The sequence below is a fragment of the Strigops habroptila genome, chromosome 3, assembly GCF_004027225.2.
Source record: "Strigops habroptila isolate Jane chromosome 3, bStrHab1.2.pri, whole genome shotgun sequence".
NCBI lineage: Eukaryota > Metazoa > Chordata > Aves > Psittaciformes > Psittacidae > Strigops > Strigops habroptila.
In genome coordinates, this window is record NC_044279.2 from 1648986 (window position 1) to 1670277 (window position 21292).

General features: G+C 49.4%; 1 protein-coding gene across 1 annotated transcript in view; it reads right to left on the bottom strand.

Moving 5' to 3' along the window:
- Positions 1-658: 658 nt before the first annotated feature.
- The window catches only part of NET1 (neuroepithelial cell transforming 1), a 58197-nt gene continuing 37563 nt past the window's right edge, over positions 659-21292 (bottom strand). Inside the window, 9 exon segments of the mRNA XM_030479182.1 lie at positions 659-2524; positions 3306-3492; positions 4845-5027; positions 5544-5801; positions 6258-6334; positions 6450-6546; positions 6987-7049; positions 7823-7990; positions 9010-9117. Of these exon segments, the coding sequence (XP_030335042.1) occupies positions 2133-2524; positions 3306-3492; positions 4845-5027; positions 5544-5801; positions 6258-6334; positions 6450-6546; positions 6987-7049; positions 7823-7990; positions 9010-9117 (1533 nt within the window). The 3' untranslated portion in view covers positions 659-2132.

The following is a 21292-nucleotide window of genomic DNA, read 5'->3' on the forward strand; positions in this document are numbered from 1 at the left end:
TTCCCTCCCGATCCAGGCCCTGGGATGCAGTGGGGAGCCTGGGAAGTGATGCCAGCCTGAAGGAATGGACACGGAGCTCCATCCAGGAGCTGCTGCCATGCCCAAACACCCCTCTACATGCTCAGGTAGGAGCTTCTTGGGAGAGCTGATAGTTTCACTATGGTGCTGATAACTGGGTGCTCCCCAGGGAGCAGAGGGGAGTCCCCTTTGTGCGCAAGGCTGAGTCTGAAGGTTGATCCAGGAGAGGATTTCTATTTGCTAACTAGGGAGTGGTTTGTTTCCAGAGCAAGGACGTTTCAGTGCCTCAGGAGGAGTATCCCCACTGCTCCCTTTTTCCCCACAAAGGGAGGGGATTGCTGCAAGAGCTGCAGTGAGTCAGGCAGCAGAGCCCTGTTCCACCAGGGTGGTGGCTGCTCACACCGCACATGCAGCTGTAACCACCACGTCATAGAATCCCAGCCTGGTTTGGGTTGAAGGGACCTTAAAGCTCATCCAGTTCCAACCCCTGCCACGGGCAGGGACACCTTCCACTAGAGCAGGTTGCTCCAAGCCCCTGTGTCCAACCTGGCCTTGAACACTGCCAGGGATGGGGCAGGCACCCCAGGTTCAGCAGAGCCCCGAGCACGTCCCTCCCAGGCAGTGAGTGAGTTGAAGCAGGTGAGAGGCTCTCAGGAGTTTAATGGACTTGGCACTCGAAACTGTACAATACATTTACAGAGAACCACACGTCTGTGTCTATGTACATCCTCTTCCATCCCAGCAGCACAAGCAGTGACCCTCTGCACGTGAGAAACGGCTCCTCAAGCCCAATTTTGGGTAATGCTCAAGGATGGGTACGTGGCATCGCTGTCCTCACCCTGTCATCATCAGTTGAAGGGCTGGAATGACCAGTTGAAGGACAGGAAGGACCTGTTGGCTGTGCTCAAAGCTGTCACCACTTCGTTTCCTACAACCCTTTGCAGTGCATCTCTTACACAAATCTTTGGACCTCTAGAACATGGCAGTGCTGCCGTTATGAGTATATACAACCTCTATCTCCTCTGGCTTTACACCTTCACTTTCTCTTCTCTACCTTTCTACCACATGCAATAACCCCTTGGTTGCCTCCAGTCCTGCCTCCCCGTGGAAGGCATTTCATTTCCAAAAGGCAACGGTAACAAAAGTAAATCTACCTTCACTCCCTGCTATTCCTCTCTAGTTGCTGCTTCTCATCCCTCCCCAAACCCTTTACACAACGTTGCCTAAAGTATTCCTACACCCCAGCAATGCAGTTCTCTTTCAGTAGTCCAGGGCAAACACAAGCCTTTGTGGCTCACTGTGATGGGGTAGGTTGAGCGTCTCCTCTCAGCCACCAGCTCATCAGTGCCCCATGGTACTGTGGGGTGATGTGAGAACCTGTGTTGCCACACACACACCTCAGAGAAGGATCAAGTACTCGAAAGGAAATGCCAAGTGTGAACCACAACAAAATACAAAAGTAAAAAAAAAAAAAAAGGAAAAAAACCCAAAAAACCACAGAGAAAACCAAAATAAAAACCCCCAAACTTGAACCAAAACAACTACTACAAAACAATTAAATAGCTGGCAGGTAACGAGAGTGGAAATGAGGAATGTACAAAGGACACAGGAAGATGAAAGATTCCAGTAGGTAAATTGAAACCCTGTTGAACCTGGCGTCTGGTTTTGCTTTTTTACCATGGAAAAGATGGATTCTGGTAACCATGGCAAGGAGAAAACATGAATTCAGGGTTTGAGGACCCTTTAGGAGGACTCCTGTGTGTGGATCCAATGCCCCTGCCCAGGGATGTACTGCCAGCCCATGCTTCTGCTTTAGTTTGACTGGTTTTCAGCCTCAAACACTGCATGTGGGAAGCTTTCAGAAAGCCAAGTTTGCTTCTCTAACCTGCCCCGAGCAGGTTTGTGAATCCCTCCCAGCTTTAAAACCAGGTTCAAAGTGGCCGTGTTGGTAAAACCAGACTCCAGCTCAACAGTGTTAACTGTATATCAGTAGCTGCCATTACACCATGGAGAATGTCCTGCTCAGCAGAGTGAATCCAATCATGCTCACATAGGAAAATGTACACGGTATTTATAAATAAACAGTCTTCCAAGCAGGATGGTGCTGGGCTCCTTCACACCAGCGTCTCTTTCCGCTTCCCACTGAGCTGCTTCTCCCTCGTTGTCCTGTGCCCAATCGATGATCTCTGTGTTTTCACTCCCTTGGCTTCCTCCGAGTCCAGGATGGAGCCACACTCGGATGTGCTTTCATCCAGCTCCATCTCGGATATGCCAGACTGCCTCTTCTGGGCTCTGACGTTGGGCACGGGGGGGTTGTTCTCCTCCAGCTCCTCGCTCAGCTCTGGCAGCTCCCTGAGCTCGGCCGTGGCTGCAGTCCGCTGGAAGGGAGCGATGGCTGTTCGGATGCAGTTCACCCACTGCTGCTTGTGGAAGACGTCGTTGGCCTGCAGCGTGTGGGACTGGCCTGGGCAGGGATCTTGGAAGCGAACTCGGAAGATATTTTTAGCTGAGGATAAACATAGGAAGAAGCAGATCAGTTTCGAGCTCAGTGTTTAGAGATTCCATTGCTAGACAAGAGACCTGGGCTGCCCTGTGACAGGGAAAGCATTCAAACCCCACCAAAACCAACCCCAAACCACAGAGCCCAGCATGGACAAGCTGAATTGGGTGTTTCCTAATCTGAGCACCAGCAGAACACCATATATGAAGTTCATGGCCACCATAGATGAAGTTCATGGCCACTATATATATTGGAAAGCCCAGCAGTGACAGCCTAAGAGTAGATGTTAACATGTATCTTGTGTCTGCTACCCCAAAGGAACCTCAGCCCACAGGGATCTGTGCCCAGGTATAATCATAGAATCAACTGGGTAGGAAAAGACCTTTAAGATCATCAAGTCCAACCGTTCCAAGACCACCACTAACCCATGGCACTGAGGCCTTGGCTACACGGGGTGTGAACACTTGCAGGGACGGTGACTCCAGCCCTGCCCTGGGCAGCCTGTTCCAATGCCTGAGCACCCTTTGGGGAAGGAATTGTTCCTCAGCTCCATCTAAACCTGCCCTGGTGCAGCTTGAGGCTGTTTCCTCTTGTCCCATCCCTTATTCCTTGGGAGCAGAGAGCAGCCCCCTCCTGGCTCCATCCTCCTGTCAGGCAGTTGGGGAGAGCGAGAAGGTCCCCCCTGAGCCTTCTCTTCTCCAGACTGAACCCCCCCAGTTCTCTTAGCTTCTCCTCACCAATCTCCCACCAACACATTCCCATGCAGATGAACTGGTTTGCTCTGTACCTTTATCAGAATTGCCAAAAGCTCCTCGGAAGGATCCTCCCATTTTCACATCCCCATCCTGCAGGTCCTCCAGGAGCAGCTCCTGGACGGGGATGGGCTGCCTGTACACTTGGTAGGCCTGGCGCTCATTGCGAGTGACCGGCCGGGTCAAAACCAGGACGTCTTGGAAGAGGAAGACGTAGAGTTTCTGAAAGGGAGAACACATCTGAATATGAGCAAAGCATCATACTCTGCATTCAGAGCTGTCACACCCCCTCTGGGATTCAAAGCCACATTATTTGGAGTTTCACCCATGTTAACTTCCCGAGTTTGCAGTTACAGCAATGTAGGGTCTTGGCAGAGGCGGCAAAGACCAGACTTACACCAACAGGTTTGTTATTTTAAAGACCCTTAAAAAGTGAAATTATGATTTAGAGATGCCAAGAATAAGATGATTAGAAGCAGAATCTTTTCTGATAATACAAAATCCCAGGCTGTTTGGGTTGGGAGGGACCTTAAAGCCCTCCAGCTCCAGCCCCCTGCCACGGGCAGGGACACCTTCCACTAGAGCAGGTTGCTCCAAGCCCTGTGTCCAACCTGGCCTTGAACACTGCCAGGGATGGGGCAGCCACAGCTTCTCTGGGCACCCTGTGCCAGCGCCTCGAGCACCCTCACAGGGAAGAGCTTCTGCCTCAGAGCTCATCTCAATCTCCCCTCTGGCAGGTTAAAGCCATTCCCCTTGGCCTGTCCCTCCAGGCCCTTGTCCAAAAGCCCCTCTCCAGGTTTCCTGGAGCCCCTTTAGGCACTGGAGCTGCTCTAAAGGTCTCCCCTTCAGGAGCCTTCTCTTCTCCAGGCTGCCCCAGCCCAGCTCTCTCAGCCTGGCTCCAGAGCAGAGCTGCTCCAGCCCTTGCAGCACTCTCAGTGGCCTCCTCTGACTCATTCCAACAGCTCCACATCCCTGGGGCCCCAAATGCTTCATGTGTGTACAAATGTAATGGCCAATGCAACAAAAGGAACCTAACCCAACGAACAATAAAAATAAAGGAAAACAGAAAGATTTGATGTTACAACGAGGTTTCTCCTGCAAGCCAGGACAAAAGGCAGCAAACCCTGGAGTAGAACAGGGTCTTCAGCGCTGCTGCAGCAGGAGATAAACTTCTGGCAGTTCATCTCAAAGCCAAACAGGCTTTTGCAGGAACACTTTGTTTGGAAGAGCCTGTGAGCCAGGGCTCATAATGGGGAATGTCAGAGCACCTGAAAGTAAACAGCCAGCAGGAAATCCCTTTTGATGGAGTGCTTGGGCACAGAGCACACTTTCTATGGTAATTCTCTGCTAATTATTTTCCAGCGTTCTGAAGGCCAATTGTAAAGCTGTCAGCAGGAAAACTTTCCCTTCCTACACTCTGCAATGCAGGCTGCCATCAGGTGCTTTCTCTTCTGCTTTTTATACTTAGCTAATTGTCTAAACTAACCTAAGGATGGAATGCTCCTGGTCCAGACAATCAGTTTTAACTACCTCCGAGGGAAGGTTTTCAAACCTGAGAATTAATCACCATGAACATGAGGGACTTACATGTCCGTTTTATTCTTCAGCTCCCCATGGCACAGTAAAGCTTTGCTGCCTTCAATCCTGGGGTCCTTCTGCTTCTCATCCAGGTATTCCAGCTTGTCAATGTAATACTGGCACTCTGACTCGCCCTTCTTCAGGTTGATGTCGGAGAGGACTCCTTGGATTATAGATATCTATAAATCAAAACACATACAGATGATCAAATAGTCACCTCGTGCTTGTGTATCTTCCCTATTTAAGAACTCCAGGTGATGGAATCCACGTGGATTGATCTCTCACTCGCTTTCACGAAGGGATGCAGTCACAGATTTGCATCCACCAAGAAAACCACCCCACTGAATTGCTGAGGGCTTTAGAAAGCTTTCTAAACCCTCCCAAACCTTCCCCCAAACCCCACCACCCAGCATGGACAAGCTGAAATGGGTGTTTTGTAATCTGAGCACCAGCAAAACACCATATCTGAAGTTCATGGCCACCATATATAAATTGTAAAGCCCAGCAGTGACAGTCTAAAGGTAGATGTTAACATGTACCAGGTGTTTGCTCCCCTGAGGGAACCTCAGCCCATGGGGATGTGTGCCCAGGTAGAATCATAGAATCAGCTGGGTTGGAAAAGACCTTAAGATCATTAAGTCTTCATGATGAGATGCTTATATGAGAACAACGATCATGAAATCACTGTTACTTACAGCTTCTTCCAGAATCTGGATATCGGGATGGTCTTTGGGAGTGTGCCTCAGGATCTCTTTCAGGAGCAGTGGGTATTTGACCAGCCGACTTCGAGGAATGTCCAAGAAGCTCCAAAGGTCCAACTTGCGGCTGAAAGGAGACTCGAGGCAGCGCTGAAGGAAGTCCTGCACCCTCCTGTCCTGCTTCTTCTGATCCAGAAGTGCTTTGGCTGCCAGCTGATTGCTGCAGTAACCTTTGTAGGCATGGAGTCGTGGTAGCTGCAGGAGAATAGAGCCACATTCCAGAGTTAAACTCCATATAGGAAAGGAAAATCACATTAAGATGTCAAACTTGGAGAGTTCTACTTCCCCTACTGCACTATCTAACAGACTATCTTGTATATGTAGCTAGTCCTTTGTGAGGAGAACAAGGCACACGATGCCTTTAAAGTTCAGATGTTGGAGATTAACAGCGATAACACGACTGCAATCACATTAGTGACAAACAGTCCAGAAGATAGAGTCATTTCAAACATAAATCAGCAACTAATTGCAGTCACAACCAGCCCAAGTCTCGAGGGGTGAAATCGGGGCCTTATGGCTGACAGAGTCCCATTGTTTTCAGTGCAGCCAGGATTTCCCTTTCAATCTTTCACTCAAGGCCACAAAAGCTCAGAGCTTTTAGCTTAAATGTTCTTTAAGCTCATTTTTAGCTTGCTCTCTCTCTGTACTCACCCACTTCACAAGAATGGGCCCAATCTGCTCCACTGTTCCATCTGGTTTTGTTGCTTCTCCTAAACTTGCCAACAAGTCTGGAATTCAAACACAAAAATAGAAATTGCAACAATGCCCCAATAAGCTGCTCTAACACAAGAAAGAGTTTAACTCTTAGTCAGCACACTGTGAAAATGATCCGGTTGCTCTTACCTTCATGCAGAGGAATATACGAATCCAAGTCTCCAAATATGTGGGTGAGTTCCTCCTCGGACATGATGGAGAGTTTCAGCATGGGATCATGATAGGCCTGGCAAAGAATGGGAGTGTTAGAATATATTCAGATCTCCTGAGTCTAAAAGCTGACATATTAAATGTGAGGGGGTATATCCCATGCAGGGCAGATATGAAGCGAAGCCAACAGAAACAGTAAGATCTGACTGCCACAAGATTCCCCTCTGTAGGAAGGTTTCAAGACCTTCAAATGAAAAGGATTTTCCTGTCCGAGCTGTTCTCATCCAGGAGAGGGAATCCCCATCTGGCTCTGCAGGACCGCAAAGAACAATCCTTTTATGGTTGGGTTTGTTGCAAGCAAACCACTACCACAGCATTGTTCACGTCAGCTTTCCAGGCCAGCTTTCCAAGTGTGGATTCTGAGCCTGATAAAGCTCATATGTAATGTTTGCAGGTGTAAAGAAATGACATTATTATCTGTGATTACTGAAGGCAGAGAAAACAAAACCCACTCACCTTTCTGGCAAGCTTCAGGTCTTCGATTAGGTCCTGCTCTCCCCTGGACATTTCATAGATTGCCTGTGAGGAAGGGGATAAATTAGGGAGTGATTTTTAATCCCAGTTTTTCCTCTGAAAGAGCTTTCAGCTCCCATAATGTACATCCTGTCTCTGCAGCTTGAATAGGGGGGAGTTTGCCATCCGATTCACTGTATGCCGCCTGGGCACAACAACCTCCAGTAAATCTGTTGGCTTTCCCAGCTCCCAGAAAGCAAAGTTACAACTGTGAAAGCTCTGAGGCTCGTGCACAAGCCAATTAAATAGTAGTGCCTTTTAAATCACTGCTTTTACAGAGGCAAGTATGAAAAAGAACAAACCCCAGAAAACCACAGAGGTCAAATCCCTTTAGTCAGCTTCTGTGTTGTCGCTAGAAGATTTGTCTAAGAACTACAGGAAAAAGGCAAGCCAAGGCCTTGCTATTTTGGCTTTTCAACCAATTGTCAAGAGCTTTAAGAGAAAGACAAGCTTGCTTTACAAGGAACCTGACTTTGGGTCTGCCTGCAAAGCAACCACTGTGGCTGGGTCTTGATTTCAGCAATGCTGAGCACCCCTATGGAAGAGTTTGGCATCTCTGAAGGGTCAGACTGGGGAGATGAACTCCTTGGAGACTCCAGAGAGAGAGAAACCTACCTTTTCCATGACTAATGTGGAAATAAATCTAACTGTTAGAAATGGAGGTGCACAGGAAGATACAGCCACCCACAGATGCTCTTTACTCCTTTCCCCACCAAGAAACAGACAAAGCCAAGGCCTTGGCTGCCTATCCCAGCCCTGCTGTTTAAGGGATATCCTACCTCCTGGCGCTTGATTTCTTTGGTGCTCAGGGACTCTTTCATGTTGACATCTAACATCTCGGACCAAAGAACACTGTTTCTTCTTTTAGGAGGAGTAGGAGCAGCAGATCTGCTGCATGACTTCTGGGCACAGCCAGGAGATTTGCTGTCACTGCGAAGGGCAAATGACTGCAGGATTAAGAAAACAAAGAGAGTAAAAGAATATATAGAGCCAACGTTTCAGAAGTAGAGGAGCATTATAGTATTATCCATACCCCTCCCAATCCTTCATCCTCCTCTGTTGTGCAGGACAGGAAAACACACCCAGACACTTTTCCTTAGATAAAGGAACACTACTCAAACTGCTGAGAAAGCCCTGAGATTGGCAAGCTTTTCCATGCACCTCCCCCTGCATGTGTGTAATAGTGCTTGGGAGGAGGATGGGAATGTAAAGCTTGGGTTGATTTCCAAGGTATGAGGAAGTAAATTAACTCGGATCATAATTCTGCCTATTATGGGGGTAATCAGGAGCCACTTGAACTCTGCTCTTGTGATCTGCAAGGTTACTAGGATTCAGGCACAGAAATTCTCTTATCTGCATGCGTGGGGTTAGTGTTCCTTAGACAACACTTCTGTAACATGAGTGAAAGATCTCAGAGCAGCAGGGTCCAGTGCACGTGCTCCAATGCACCTACCTCAAGCACTAGAACAGTTTGTCAAATAATTCTCCCTATCTGAATCAGCTTAATAACCTGATTATCTCACAAGCTACCTCTGAACTCTTGAACTGTTCTTCATCCCCAAGTCCTGGACAAACTTTGCGTCCTTGGTCTTTTCCAACCTAGTTACTTCTATGATTCTATATAGTAGATTTTCAAGAGACACTTGGAAACCCCAGTACCTGTTTTACCCCCATACAAGCAACAGCCTTCCCCTATCTCTGAGGCTTCTAGGACTATATAAGGCAGAAGCTCTTCCCTGTGAGGGTGCTGAGGCGCTGGCACAGACTTTTCCCAGAGAAGCTGTGGCTGCCCCATCCCTGGCAGTGTTCAAGGCCAGGTTGGACACAGGCGCTTGGAGCAACCTGCTCTAGTGGAAGGTGTCCCTGCCCGTGGCAGGGGTTGGAACTGGAGGAGCTTTAAGGTCCCTCCCAACCCAAACCAGTCTGGGATTACACAATTCTATGACTAGAAGGCTCTGGTTTTTACCTGTATGGTCTGGCCGAAGCGCCGAACCGCACCATTTCTTACAGGAGAGATCAAGTTTGCCAGGGATGTGACCCGTGCTAAAGGCCGAACCCTCTTGTTGCTTGGCTCCTGTAAATAAAGCAGAGAACAAATTGTACTGCCTGTGACTCCCACTGAATTTCTCAAGCTGCCCAGGGAGGTTTAAAAAGCATGAACCCACTTAAGGAGTGAGAAACACAGCAAAGAAAGTGGTTTGAAGTAGCCATTCATCTTACAAGGAAAGCAGAGGCTGTAAATATTTGTCTGAAATTGAAGGTTGCAATTAAACTGCAGAGACCTTGCCCAGTAAAAGAGACAAGATAACACATCAGTCAGAAGTCAAATAGGGCTCGAACAGGGACCGTTATGGTCTGAACATAAATAGACTGAAGCATTCTCTCTGCAAGGCAAGCGCCTGTCAGCTAAAGATGGAGCTGTGATGAGCTGCTCCGTTTTTATCATGTCTTGCTTTGTAGAAAGAATGTGTTTTTCCATTTTATTTTGGAGAGAAAAGGAGCAGTTGGAGCCCAGCACGGCCTCAGCAGCTATTGTAATGAACAGCAAATGGCCACATGCTGAACATTCCTGCGAGGGACACACACACATGAAGCGGATAAAGTTTAAAACCCTCAGTTTCCAAAGCTTCTTCCCCCGTCCTGGCTCTCCTTCACCCTCCCCAAGCCATCATCATTTTTCTTATACTTGTTTAGATTTGAAAGATAGAGCTTCTGCTTTTCTACACCCCTAATCCCTGCCGGGAACCCAGAGCATTTTCAGTTCTGCGCTGACCAAAATGCTGCCAAGAAAGAGGAAACGCCCCACGGAAGCCTCCTGCTGCTTGAGCTTACATCAGGTTTGAAAACGATGCTGGCAATTACATGTCTTTCATATCAGTAATATTGTGGGGGAAGGACTGCACAGGAAAGGTGGGAGCAGTGGGAAGCCAGGGAGAGATGGACTCGGAGCTTATGGCCAGGAGAAAGGCTGGACGAGGTGCCCTGGTGCCCTTCAGTATCTGGCAGATGGTTGGATGTGACTCATCATCACAAGGAATTTCTTAGCGTGAAATTCGGTTGAGTTGATGGAAACAGACTCTTTTTTTGAGTTCCTTTCAGTAGAAATGTTACCATTAAGCATTTTTGGTTAAGCATATTTGAGTCTCTTACGTTTCAAAAGGCAAAGACGGAGACGACAGCTTAGGACAAGCTCTCCGCTGTCTCTATCTCCATCCCGTTTGGTGCCCCAAACCCTTTGCTTCTGTGTGAAGTGACAACTGCTGGAAACCAAAAAGGGGGAGTAGGAACACACAGAGCTGGATTCCAGTCGGGAGACTGAGGAAGCAGAAAAGCTCTGTATGTAAGATCTGATTTCAGCAACATGACCCGAGGAGTGGCCGTCGCTCTGTCTGCCTACACGCAGTGTTAGGCAACAGAGGAGCTGAGCTCACACTGAATTAAGCCTTCAAAGTTGCAGGGGTGTGGGGGCAACATGAAAGAAAGAGTTTATGAGTGATGCAGGGCAGAAAGACCTCTTGGCACAGCGTAAAGTGTGTTCAAAGCTGTGCTTAAACCCCTCAGAACTATGAGGGTAGTGTGGGAATGAGGGAAAGCTTTAAGAGAGAGTCCTCAGCCTTGAGCTGGGTTTAGGCAGAGCACTGGGAACTGCAGCCCTGCTTTTCTTTGCCAACCGTGAGGCTCCAGACAGAGTCAGTCAGGAAAAGGATTAGGCAGAAGGCTGGAAAGTCAGGCCTGGCTCAAAAGAAAACAAAGAAACTAATGAATTGCAGACGTTTCAGAGCGGAGGAAAAGGAAAGGTGATTTACTTCTGGAAAACAACATATCAGTGTACTAGTATAAAGGGATACAAGCCAAGAGAGGCTTAAGACACAGCAGGAATGTAAGCAGAAAATACACAGACATAAGCCACACACAGCTCTGTCAAGGCCAGTGATATAAATAGCAGGGAGAAGAAAAATGTGGCTCTGAAAATGAATAGCAAGAAACCTCAGGGCTTTAGGATGCTTGTACAGCCTTTCACAGCTCGCTGGTAAAGGGGTCAAGCCTGCAGCCTTGCCAGATTGGAGCTGCCGTGTCACACTATCTGTGCGAGGGACACGTGTGAATGCCTTCCCCGCGCATCTGCGCTGGGCTGAAGTGACACATGCATACACATAAGGTCTGGCTGAAGGCATTCCTGCCTCTCTCTTTGGGACAAAAGGGCTCCCTGGGATTATAAATCACCACTTTTCCGAGCAGTTGATACACAGCGAGATGTGCAAAGATGGGATTGAAGGGAAAACACTGCTGCATTTTAACAGGAGGGAGCAGCGCTTCAAGGAGCCCTCCTCTGCTTTGAGGAAGGAGGAATTTCACACAGATCTGCATGACCAGAGGGATTTCTGTACATGCAATGTGCTTCCCTGGGGTGTCTGGCCAACAGAAAGACTTGTGTATGCTATAAATTCAGCTTAGCAAAAGGTCATTTCCCCTCTCTTTAACAAATCCCACTTTCTGTTCTGTGAGCGCTCAGACACAAACGGCTCGACTGCCAAAACGAAGCATCTGTTTCTTCTTCTTTTCCTTCTTGTTTGATCCAAGGCAGGGAAGGGAGGGAAAAAAAACCCCTTTCCTTAGAAACTTCACCTTCCCTGTGATCTGCATTTCAGGTTGAGGTCATGGACTCCCCTTCCAGTCAGACTGGGTGTAAGCTGAGCCTCGGAGCGGTTCATGCTATGGATAACTTTGGCTCAGGCTGGAGTTTTTATTTTAAACAATGATTGCCCTGTCTCCACAGTGTATTACTTACAGGAGCCCAGATTAGAATGAAGCCTGCAAGGTTCCTGTAACGAACTGGTGGTGGTAAGCACTGATTAAAAGACCCAGCGAGTCCAACATCGCTGCTTCCATTCAGAATGACTTCTTTTTTTCCACTAGGTTCTTTATTAGAAGTGGATATAAATATATCATAACACAAAAAGCTAAATTTGTGCCTCAACTGGCAGGCAATAATTCCCACTGGTGGAATTTCTTCATGTGCTTCTAAATGCAGGTTTAACTCTTTGATTGTGAAAGGATTACACCTTACTGGAAAGAAAAGCAGGCTCTGCTTTTGAGCAAATGCCCATCCAGCAGCAGCTCCAACCTTTCCCCTTGTGCTGGGTAATAATTAGTGGTTTTACAAGGATCACTTACTAGAGAGCAATGTCCTACGTGCCTGTCCTGCACCACCCAACACGGTGACAAAGCAAACAACACGCGCGGCCAAACTTTTCCTATGCAGGCCAAATAAGCAAAAAGGGGTTTTAGTCACCGGCTCCTGCCACAAATCATCACCTGATCAAGATGCACGTGCAAGGAGATGGCTGAATCTCAAGCTCTGTTCTCAATACTCAAAGTGAACAACCAGCCTCTGGTTTGACTCGTTGGGTAGGGGTATTACAGCCTTTCCCAAATCCAACCGGCTCTTTGCAACCAAAAGGAGCGCTGCTGATAACTCTTGATAGCAACTCAGTACCTGGCACTGATACGGTGTGGTTTAAGACTCATTACTCAAGCCCAGACCCAAGTTTAACTCAGATACTGCCTATACCTTACAGAAAATACATGTTTTAAGAATTAGAGGCGATTTGCTATCCTTGAAGCAATCTGTTCATGTTAATTTCTCTCCCAACATCTGGTTCCCCTTTCGTACAATGAGATTGCCCAAGTTTGGTTGTTTTGAAAGGCAGGGTTTGAAGAGCCCAAAGCCCTCAAAAGCGCCAGAGCTGTGTGGAACCGCCTTGTTTTCCTTTCCCACCTCATCTCACCGCTAATGCTGGGCAATAAAACCCTGCCCAGGGCGGCCGGTCCCTACCTGGCTGCTGAACTTTTGCCTCCTGTCGCAGCAGGAGGCATGCGAGCATCAACCAGGGAATGCAATTATTGCCATCTACATTACAACGGAAGATAAAAATAACAATACTTCAAAACCAACCCACCCAACCTCCATGATTTACGTGGGGTTTTTGGTTTTTTTTCGGTTATGCAGCAACAAGCACCATAATTAGGAAAAATCCTGTCAGTGGAAAGAGCGCTCAGAGCAACAGGCGGTTTCTTAATGAAAATCCCATTGGAAGTGCAGGCTCAGGAGCACGGGGTCTGCTCCCTGCTCCCGCTCCCCCAGGGCTACGAAAAGCGTCTTTTAAAGGAAATATATATAACATTAACAAATCAGTGCCTGGGTGATCGCCTTCCCTCAGGCGCAGAGCGCGGGAAGAGGAGGGAGCCCCAAACCCACCGCTTTCCATAAACCACCCCTTTTCCCCCGTCTCCAGCTCACCTCCTGCTCCCTGAAGGACTGGTTCTGCGCGTCGATGACCCGGATAGTCCTTTTGATGGGCAGCAGCCCCCCGAGCTCATCGTGAGCCACCATGGCCGCAGCCCGCGGCGTGTCCCCGACCCCGGCTCCGCGCCCGCCTCACCCCGCGCTCATCGCCGCTCTGAGCCCGCCGGCGCGCCGAGCCGACACCTCACCGCAGGAGGCGGGGCCACGGCGGAGACCACGCCCCCTCCAGCTCAAACCACGCCCACTCCAGCTCTAAGCCCCGCCCACCGGCTGGGTGCTCGGGGTGCCCCATTCCCAGCCCTTATTTCTTGGGGTCCCAGCTTGGATTGGGTTGAAGGGACGTTAAAGTTCATCCAGCTCCAACCCCCTGCCACGGGCAGGGACACCTTCCACTAGAGCAGGTTGCTCCAAGCCCCTGTGTCCAACCTGGCCTTGAACACTGCCAGGGATGGGGCAGCCACAGCTTCTCTGGGCACCCTGTGCCAGCGCCTCAGCACCCTCATAGGAAGGAGCCTCTGCCTTATATCTAACCTGAACTTCCCCTGTTTCAGTTTGAACCCATCACCCCTTGTCCCATCACTCCAGTCCCTGATGAAGAGTCCCTCCCCAGCACCCCTGTAGCCCCCTTCAGACACTGGAAGCTGCTCTGAGGTCTCCACGCAGCTTCTCTTCTCCAGGCTCAACAGCCCCAATGTTCTCAGCCTGTCTCCATACGGGAGGTGCTCCAGCCCCTGAGCATCCTCGTGGCCCTCGAGGGCCTCTGAAGTGCTCCACTTCATGGTGGGGCAAAAGGGGCACCTGCTGAGGGTCAGGGGGACTGTTCCATCACAGCCCACAGTGGAAAGTGGTTTGGAAAGCACTTTTCAGGGGCTTTTCCTGTTTGCACTGAAAAGAGACAAATGGCCAATGGGATGAGGTTCCACAAGGCAAAATGCTGGGTCTTGCACTTGGATCATAACAACCCCCTGCAATGCCACAGGCTTGGGAAGAGTGGCTGGAAACTGCTCATGGAAAACAACCTGGAGGTGTTGGTCAACAAAGAGCTGAATGAGCTTGCGCCAGGCAGCCACGAGCATCCTGGCCTGTACCAGCGCCAGTGTGGCAGCAGGGCCAGGGCAGTGACTGTCCCCCTGTGCTGGGCATTGGTGAGGCTGCACCTCGAATCCTGTGTCAGTTCTGGGCCCCTCACTGCAAGAGAGACATTGAGGTGCTGGAGGCGGGGCCAGAGAAGGCACCGGAGCTGGTGCAGGGCCTGGAGCACAAGTGTGATGAGGAACGGCTGAGGGACCTGGGGGGGTTTAGTCTGGAGAAGAGAAGGCTCAGGGGGGACCTTCTCGCTCTCTGCAACTGCCTGACAGGAGGATGGAGCCAGGAGGGGGCTGGTGTCTGCTCCCAAGGAACAAGGGATGGGACAAGAGGAAACGGCCTCAAGCTGCACCAGGGCAGGTTTAGATGGAGCTGAGGAACAATTCCTTCCCCAGAAGGTGGCTCAGGGCATTGGAACAGGCTGCCCAGGGCAGGGCTGGAGTCACCGTCCCTGCAAGTGTTCACACCCCGTGTAGCCGAGGCCTCAGTGCCATGGGTTAGTGGTGGCCTTGGCAGTGCTGGGGAATGGTTGGAGTGGATGAGCTTAAAGATCTTTTCCAACCTGGTTGATTCTGTGATTCTATAAAGCTAAATGTGTGGTTTATTTTGGGGGGAGGGTGTTTCCCCCTCTGTTTCTGTGCTGGCACTTGCAGCACTGGGACCCCCACCACCTACAACCATCTCACAAGCGTGGTGATGGACACACTCCTCACGGTGGCTCCTGTTGCCTCCACAAGTTGTTTTTTTACCAGCCTCAGCCCTCCTTGCTCAAAAAAAGGGAAGAATTCTTGTCTAGACCTGTGCTTTTAAGTCTGCTCTGTGCTTTAAAGGTTGTGCTGGCACCGCTCTGGTAGCCAGGGGCTGGGTTCAGCCTCTCCCCCTCTTCTAACAGGGGAGCCTGTCCCAGCAGGCCCGGCTGGAGATGTAAAGGTTTGTGTTTGGTGTTTGTTTGTTCAAGTCATATTATTCCTGGCACTGCTACAGATCTCCAAAAGAAAAGGTCTCTTGTGCTGGTAAAAATAAACTGAGTTTATGTGGTGCTAGGAGGGGGGCTGCGTTGCTGCCTACCTGTGCTCACCCAGCTCCTTCGTGGAGGAGGGAGGAGGTGTTTGCAGTGGTGGTTTGCAGTGGGGAGGAGGAACGTCCTGCTCCCTTTCCCTGGAGTTTTAGGGTTTGTTTGAAGCTTTATTTGCTTCTGTTCCCTGGAGAGCTGCTGTCAGCACATCCGTGCCTGTGTAACCTCTGCGATGCAAGAGTTTAGGATCATCCTGCGGGATTCTGAGAAACTCAGGATACAGCGAGTTTCTGTAGCCTTGTTGGAAGGACAGACTGTGACTCTTCCAGATACGGGTAATTCTTTCTTGGATTACTTAAGTCAACAGATTTAAGACAACAGAAGAGCACAGGGGATGATGACTGGGGAGGAGCAGACAAACCCTCCACTGGGTTGATCATTTTTGGGAAGTATCAAGCATTTTTCCTGTGATCTAAGGTCAAACGTTTGTTAAACTTGGCCCTGGAAGTGTGGACGGGGCTTGGAGCAACCTGCTCTAGTGGAAGGTGTCCCTGCCCATAGCAGGGGGTTGGAACTGGAGGAGCTTTAAGGTTCCTTCCAAACCCAAACCATTCCATGATTCTATGATTAAAGATCCAGGGACCCCACGAGCACATCTCTCTTCAGTGAGAGGCTGTTGCTGAGTCACCTAAGAATAGGGATGAACAACCTGGAACCAAAAGGGAAGGCATGAAGCAGAGTCACACACACAAAGGTGGCACTTAAATGCGTCTTGGTAGGACCAGAACATCATGTCCTGCATCCTGAAGCACTTCATGGCATATGATGTGTTTTTCATGACGTGTTCCATAGTCCTTCTCCATCCCAAGCCCTCAGGGAAGGGACCTGCTGTCATGGAAGCACCTGATTCACCGAGACAGGGAGCTCCCTGACCTTGTGTGTGACACCTTGTGAGGATACCTACATCATGGTGATGCAAGCCCTGGCTGATGCAGCCTGCTGATGTCATGCTGTGGAAACATCTGGCCTGATGCAATAGGGCTCCCTGTCTGCCTCCTGCCATGGCACGTGTGAAGGGTTATGTGGACAACTGCCCATCCCTCAAAGCAAAGGCCTTAAAGCAACCAAAACCCCTCTAAGACAAGTGGTTCCCAGCTGCCCCTGTAAGAGATGAGATGTTTTCCATATACCAGCTACATCTGTATAGATCAAGTGTCATTTTGGCCCAAAACTCACCCTGAGATCCCATCTGGAGAAGCCTGAAGACAACAAGGGTGGAAGGTGATCTTGCACAGGTAAGATAACTGTGCCCCAGGCCCAAGGTGGCCTCTTTACTGCAATATAATCACTATGGCCCTAGAGCAGCTCTGAGCACGCTACGATACCTGCACATTACCTGCCTCTGCTCTACTTACGACACATGCAGGAGGCAGTGTATGACCTTTAGTAAAGTTAATTGTAGTGCAAACACCACTGCAGTGTGCAAACCACCCTGAAAAGGCTGTGGTACTTGGGAACCCTCTGAGGAAAGCCAAAACAAAGGGAAAAAGAAAGGAGAATTGTTCCTCATGCAGCAGAGGCAACAAAGCCAGACAGGCTGAGAGAGCTGGGCTGCGGCAGGCTGGAGAAGAGAAGGCTCCTGAAGGGGAGACCTTAGAGCAGCTCCAGTGCCTAAAGGGGCTCCAGGAAACCTGGAGAGGGGCTTTGGATAAGGGATGGAAGGATGGGACAAGGGGGAATGGCTTTAACCTGCCAGAGGGGAGATTGAGATGAGCTCTGAGGCAGAAGCTCTTCCCTGTGAGGGTGCTGAGGCGCTGGCACAGGGTGCCCAGAGAAGCTGTGGCTGCCCCATCCCTGGCAGTGTTCAAGGCCAGGTTGGACACAGGGGTTGGAGCAACCTGCTCTAGTGGAAGTGTCTTGCCCGTGGCAGGGTGGAGTGGAGTTCAAACAAACTTTAATCAACCCTATCCGCTCCTATAACTCAGGCCATATTCTTCTATCCAACACCATCTCCCTCTGCCTTCCCCATGCCCCCTGCCACAGGCAGGGACACCTTCCACTAGAGCAGGTCACTCTAAGCCCTGTCCAACCCAGCTCCTCTGTCCCACCCCCAGTCTCCTTCATGCCTTCCCCTGCCCTTCAGCCCTCCAGGCAGGGATCAGCCCATACCATGGTGGCCCTGAAGCCAGGAGAACGTGGCCCGGCCGGTCCCTGCACTGGATAACAGACCAGTTCTTCCTGCTCTCCTGCCAGTGGGTATTAATAGCATTCCTCCTCTATACTTGGGGAGGATTTTCGCTTCTGGGAGCAAAATACCTTGGTGACTCCCATCCTACTATCAAATGAGGGAGCTGGGAAGAGTTCAAGTGACAGGAGTCACCCAGCCCTCGTTGTTTGACTCTTATTTTTAGCTTGGGTTTTCATTTCCACGGAGAAGGGAGCACTGTTGTTACACAGAGCTCTTTGCCTCGAGTCCTGAGCAGCCTCATACCTGGGACATTCCTTCTCCTGCAAGTTATTCTGGGCTGCTGCTAAATTAAAATGCTCTTTGGGTATTGACATGCCATTTTGTTATTTCAGCCCCAAAGCATCAGCAAATAAACTGAGATTAACAAATGATGGAATTCCTAAGAAAATATGCACCCAAATTCCAGTGTATAATTCCAGACTGATGTAAGTTTTCACAGTTAAAAATACTCAGTTGTTGAAGCGACACATGGCATCTGGCTAGTGCCAGGGGTTGCCAAGTGTGGCACGTAGGAATGCTCCTCAACAGCTGAACATCTCCTCCAGCACCAGTGTCCAGGGTGGGCAGCGCTCACAACCTGATCCTGCCTCTTCTCTTTGCGGTGCTCAAGCTGAGAGAGCTGGGCTGGGGCAGCCTGGAGAAGAGAAGGCTCCTGAAGGGGAGACCTTAGAGCAGCTCCAGTGCCTAAAGGGGCTCCAAGGAAACCTGGAGAGGGGGCTTTGGACAAGGGCCTGGAGGGACAGGCCAAGGGGAATGGGCTTTAACCTGCCAGAGGGGAGACTGAGATGAGCTCTGAGGCAGAAGCTCTTCCCTGTGAGGGTGCTGAGGCGCTGCACAGGGTGCCCAGAGAAGCCTGTGGGCTGCCCCATCCCTGGCAGTGTTCAAGGCCAGGTTGGACACAGGGGCTTGGAGCAACCTGCTCTAGTGGAAGGTGTCCCTGCCCATGGCAGGGGGTGGAACTCGGTGAACTTAAGGTCCCTTCCAACACAAACCATGCCATGATAATCATGTGTGGGAAGGGCAGGCAGACACAATTAACACAGAACCCTAGCAGGGCCTGGATTGTTGATTTCCAGCCTACCATCAAGTGGCAGAGAGTCATTACAGCACCCTCAATATCCTCACAGCTCAGATGTGACCAGGTTACACAGCCCCAGCCATCAGCCAGGACACTTCAGGGTTGCTTTATTTTATACCTAACCCCACAAGAAGGACGTTTGCTGCTGTTGACAAGAGCCAACGACGAATGATCTCAGTTCTACCAGTGGCTGGAGAGGGGAAAAGACTTGAGCTGGTGCATTAAGAGAGCCCAGAGGCTGGGGGTATTCCTCAGCGGGCAGTTTTCCCCAGTTTTCCCAGATCCTGGATGCTTCTAACGTGCCTGACATCTGGATTCAATTTCTTCAAAGAAGGAACCTGCGACATTTTAATCCCTTTGGCGGCTCAGAGTCTCAGGGAAAACGAAAGCATCCATCACTCTCACAGCATATTCCTTTCCACTGCTGTATGTTTGAAATCGTATTTACTAGGAACAGAAATCCACCTAAAAACTCGCTTTACAGCCACTCTTAATGTACTATATATAGTGTCACATGAAGAACACTCGAGGACTGGCGTAAGTATGATCGCCAGAGGCATAAATAAGATCTCCTCCCATCCGTGTTCATGCAGCCAGGGCAGTCAGACCCCAGTACACAAAGTTGTTTACTCTCCATGAGCTGTGTTTAACATTCCACTCCCAGATATTTATATTGAGAGCCAAATGTAGAGCTGTATTCTGGAAAATGAGCAAAAGTAGGCTATGACCCATCCAGAGACTATTGGGTCATCTGAAAGGTTTACAAGCCAGTCTGGAATCGGGCATTTATTTTGGATGGTGGGAGGTTACTATAATTAACTGCCATTCAATTCCACTATACACTTACAAATACAAGACAAAAAACCCCCTCTCAATCCACAGTGTAGATGTATTTTTACTGTAATACAACCTATGACCTCTGTAGAAAACAACTTACCTCAACCATCAACCAGCGCACATTAGGGCGCTCAGGCCAGAAAAGCAATTTCCCTCTTATGAATATGAATGTAACACCAGCAAACGGGGACCATCCAACGTGGTGATGTTCTTCGACACAACATCTACCTTAACAACAGAGTAATGGAGCGAGAAGCTACAGTTGACTTCAGCTCCTGAGCTCCTCACGTGCCAAGTGGTGTGTGTCGGAGCTGCGCGGTGTGGAGCCGCTGCCAGAGATGTTCGTTTTGATCAAAGGCTGTTTCCAAAGACAAATCAGTGCCTTATGCACGGGCACGTTCCTGCATGAATCAGACACGCCAATAAAATTCCTGTGAAAGTCCTCTGGAGCAGTTGTATTTGGGAGGGGGAAGGATTGGTGGTGTTTCTTCAAAGCTTGTGGGTATATATTCTAAAGGAAGGAGTTACCACTGCAGTGTCTTGTGATGTTTAGTGATGGTGGTGTTAGATAGAATCATGGAATGGTTTGGGTGGGAAAGGACCTTAAAGCTCACCAATTCCAACCCACTTCCACCAGACCAGGTTGCTCCAAGCCCCATCCAACCTGGCCTTGAACACTGTGTTATCCCTTCCTTGAAGCCAAGCTGCTCGTGAGGACACTGACCGTGGAAAGATGTTTCTTGATGGCTTCAAGTGATGACCAGCAAGAATGCAGACACATGAGGGTTCTCTTTCTGCCTTCTCTTTTTATCCAAGGAGTTTTTACATTAACAAGAAATACTAATCAGTGTTTATCTGCTTTCCCTGGAGATATTGTCACTGTCAGCTTTCTCATCAGTGTCTCTGCTGCCAAAACTAGTACAACTCTTGGCTTGACTCCTATCTAGGCTGAGTGGTATTCCCAGATTTGGTCCCCAAAAGGTGAATAAGGCCCAGCATGGAGGTTCATCAAAAGAGTCCTCACTAAGACTTCCCTTCCTTTCAGAAATCCCTGCTCCTAAAGCCTTACCAGGCCATCCCATAACCAATAGAAAACACCATCCAGACGAGACGTGATTGTTACACATTACTCAGTCTGGCTTCATTTTGCCTCTGGTAAAATAAACCATCGCATCCGTCTCTTCCCTGTCTTCTGTAGTGAAAAGTATTTATCTAGTTGCTACCAAACATCCAGATACACACACACCCCTATAGAAAACACAGCACTGCTTCCTCCCATGAATCATTCAACACCTTACATAAGTGTGCGGGGAATATGGAGCTGTTTCATATGTGATCACTTAAAAAGTTGGTCATAACCCCACCTGAAATGCACAAATAACTCAGCTTTAAACCAGAAAGATCTGCTTAATAAAGTCCTGCCCTCAATTCCTTGTTTCTGTCCCTGCAATACAATCCAATCTCCCTTCTGTCTTACCCAATTGTCAACAGACCATGTTGTAGCACTGCTCTAGACATGATCTGGGGAGAAAATACCTTCTTTGTCCCCAAAGGAGAGTGTTTTGGCACAAGAGAAGGGGTGGCTCGGTGCTGAAGGAAGCGGATGCTGTAACTGTGGTCTCAGGTTGTATCTTCCCCCTCATCTTTTGGTGATGTTCGGAGGGTTTTTAGGCTCTAT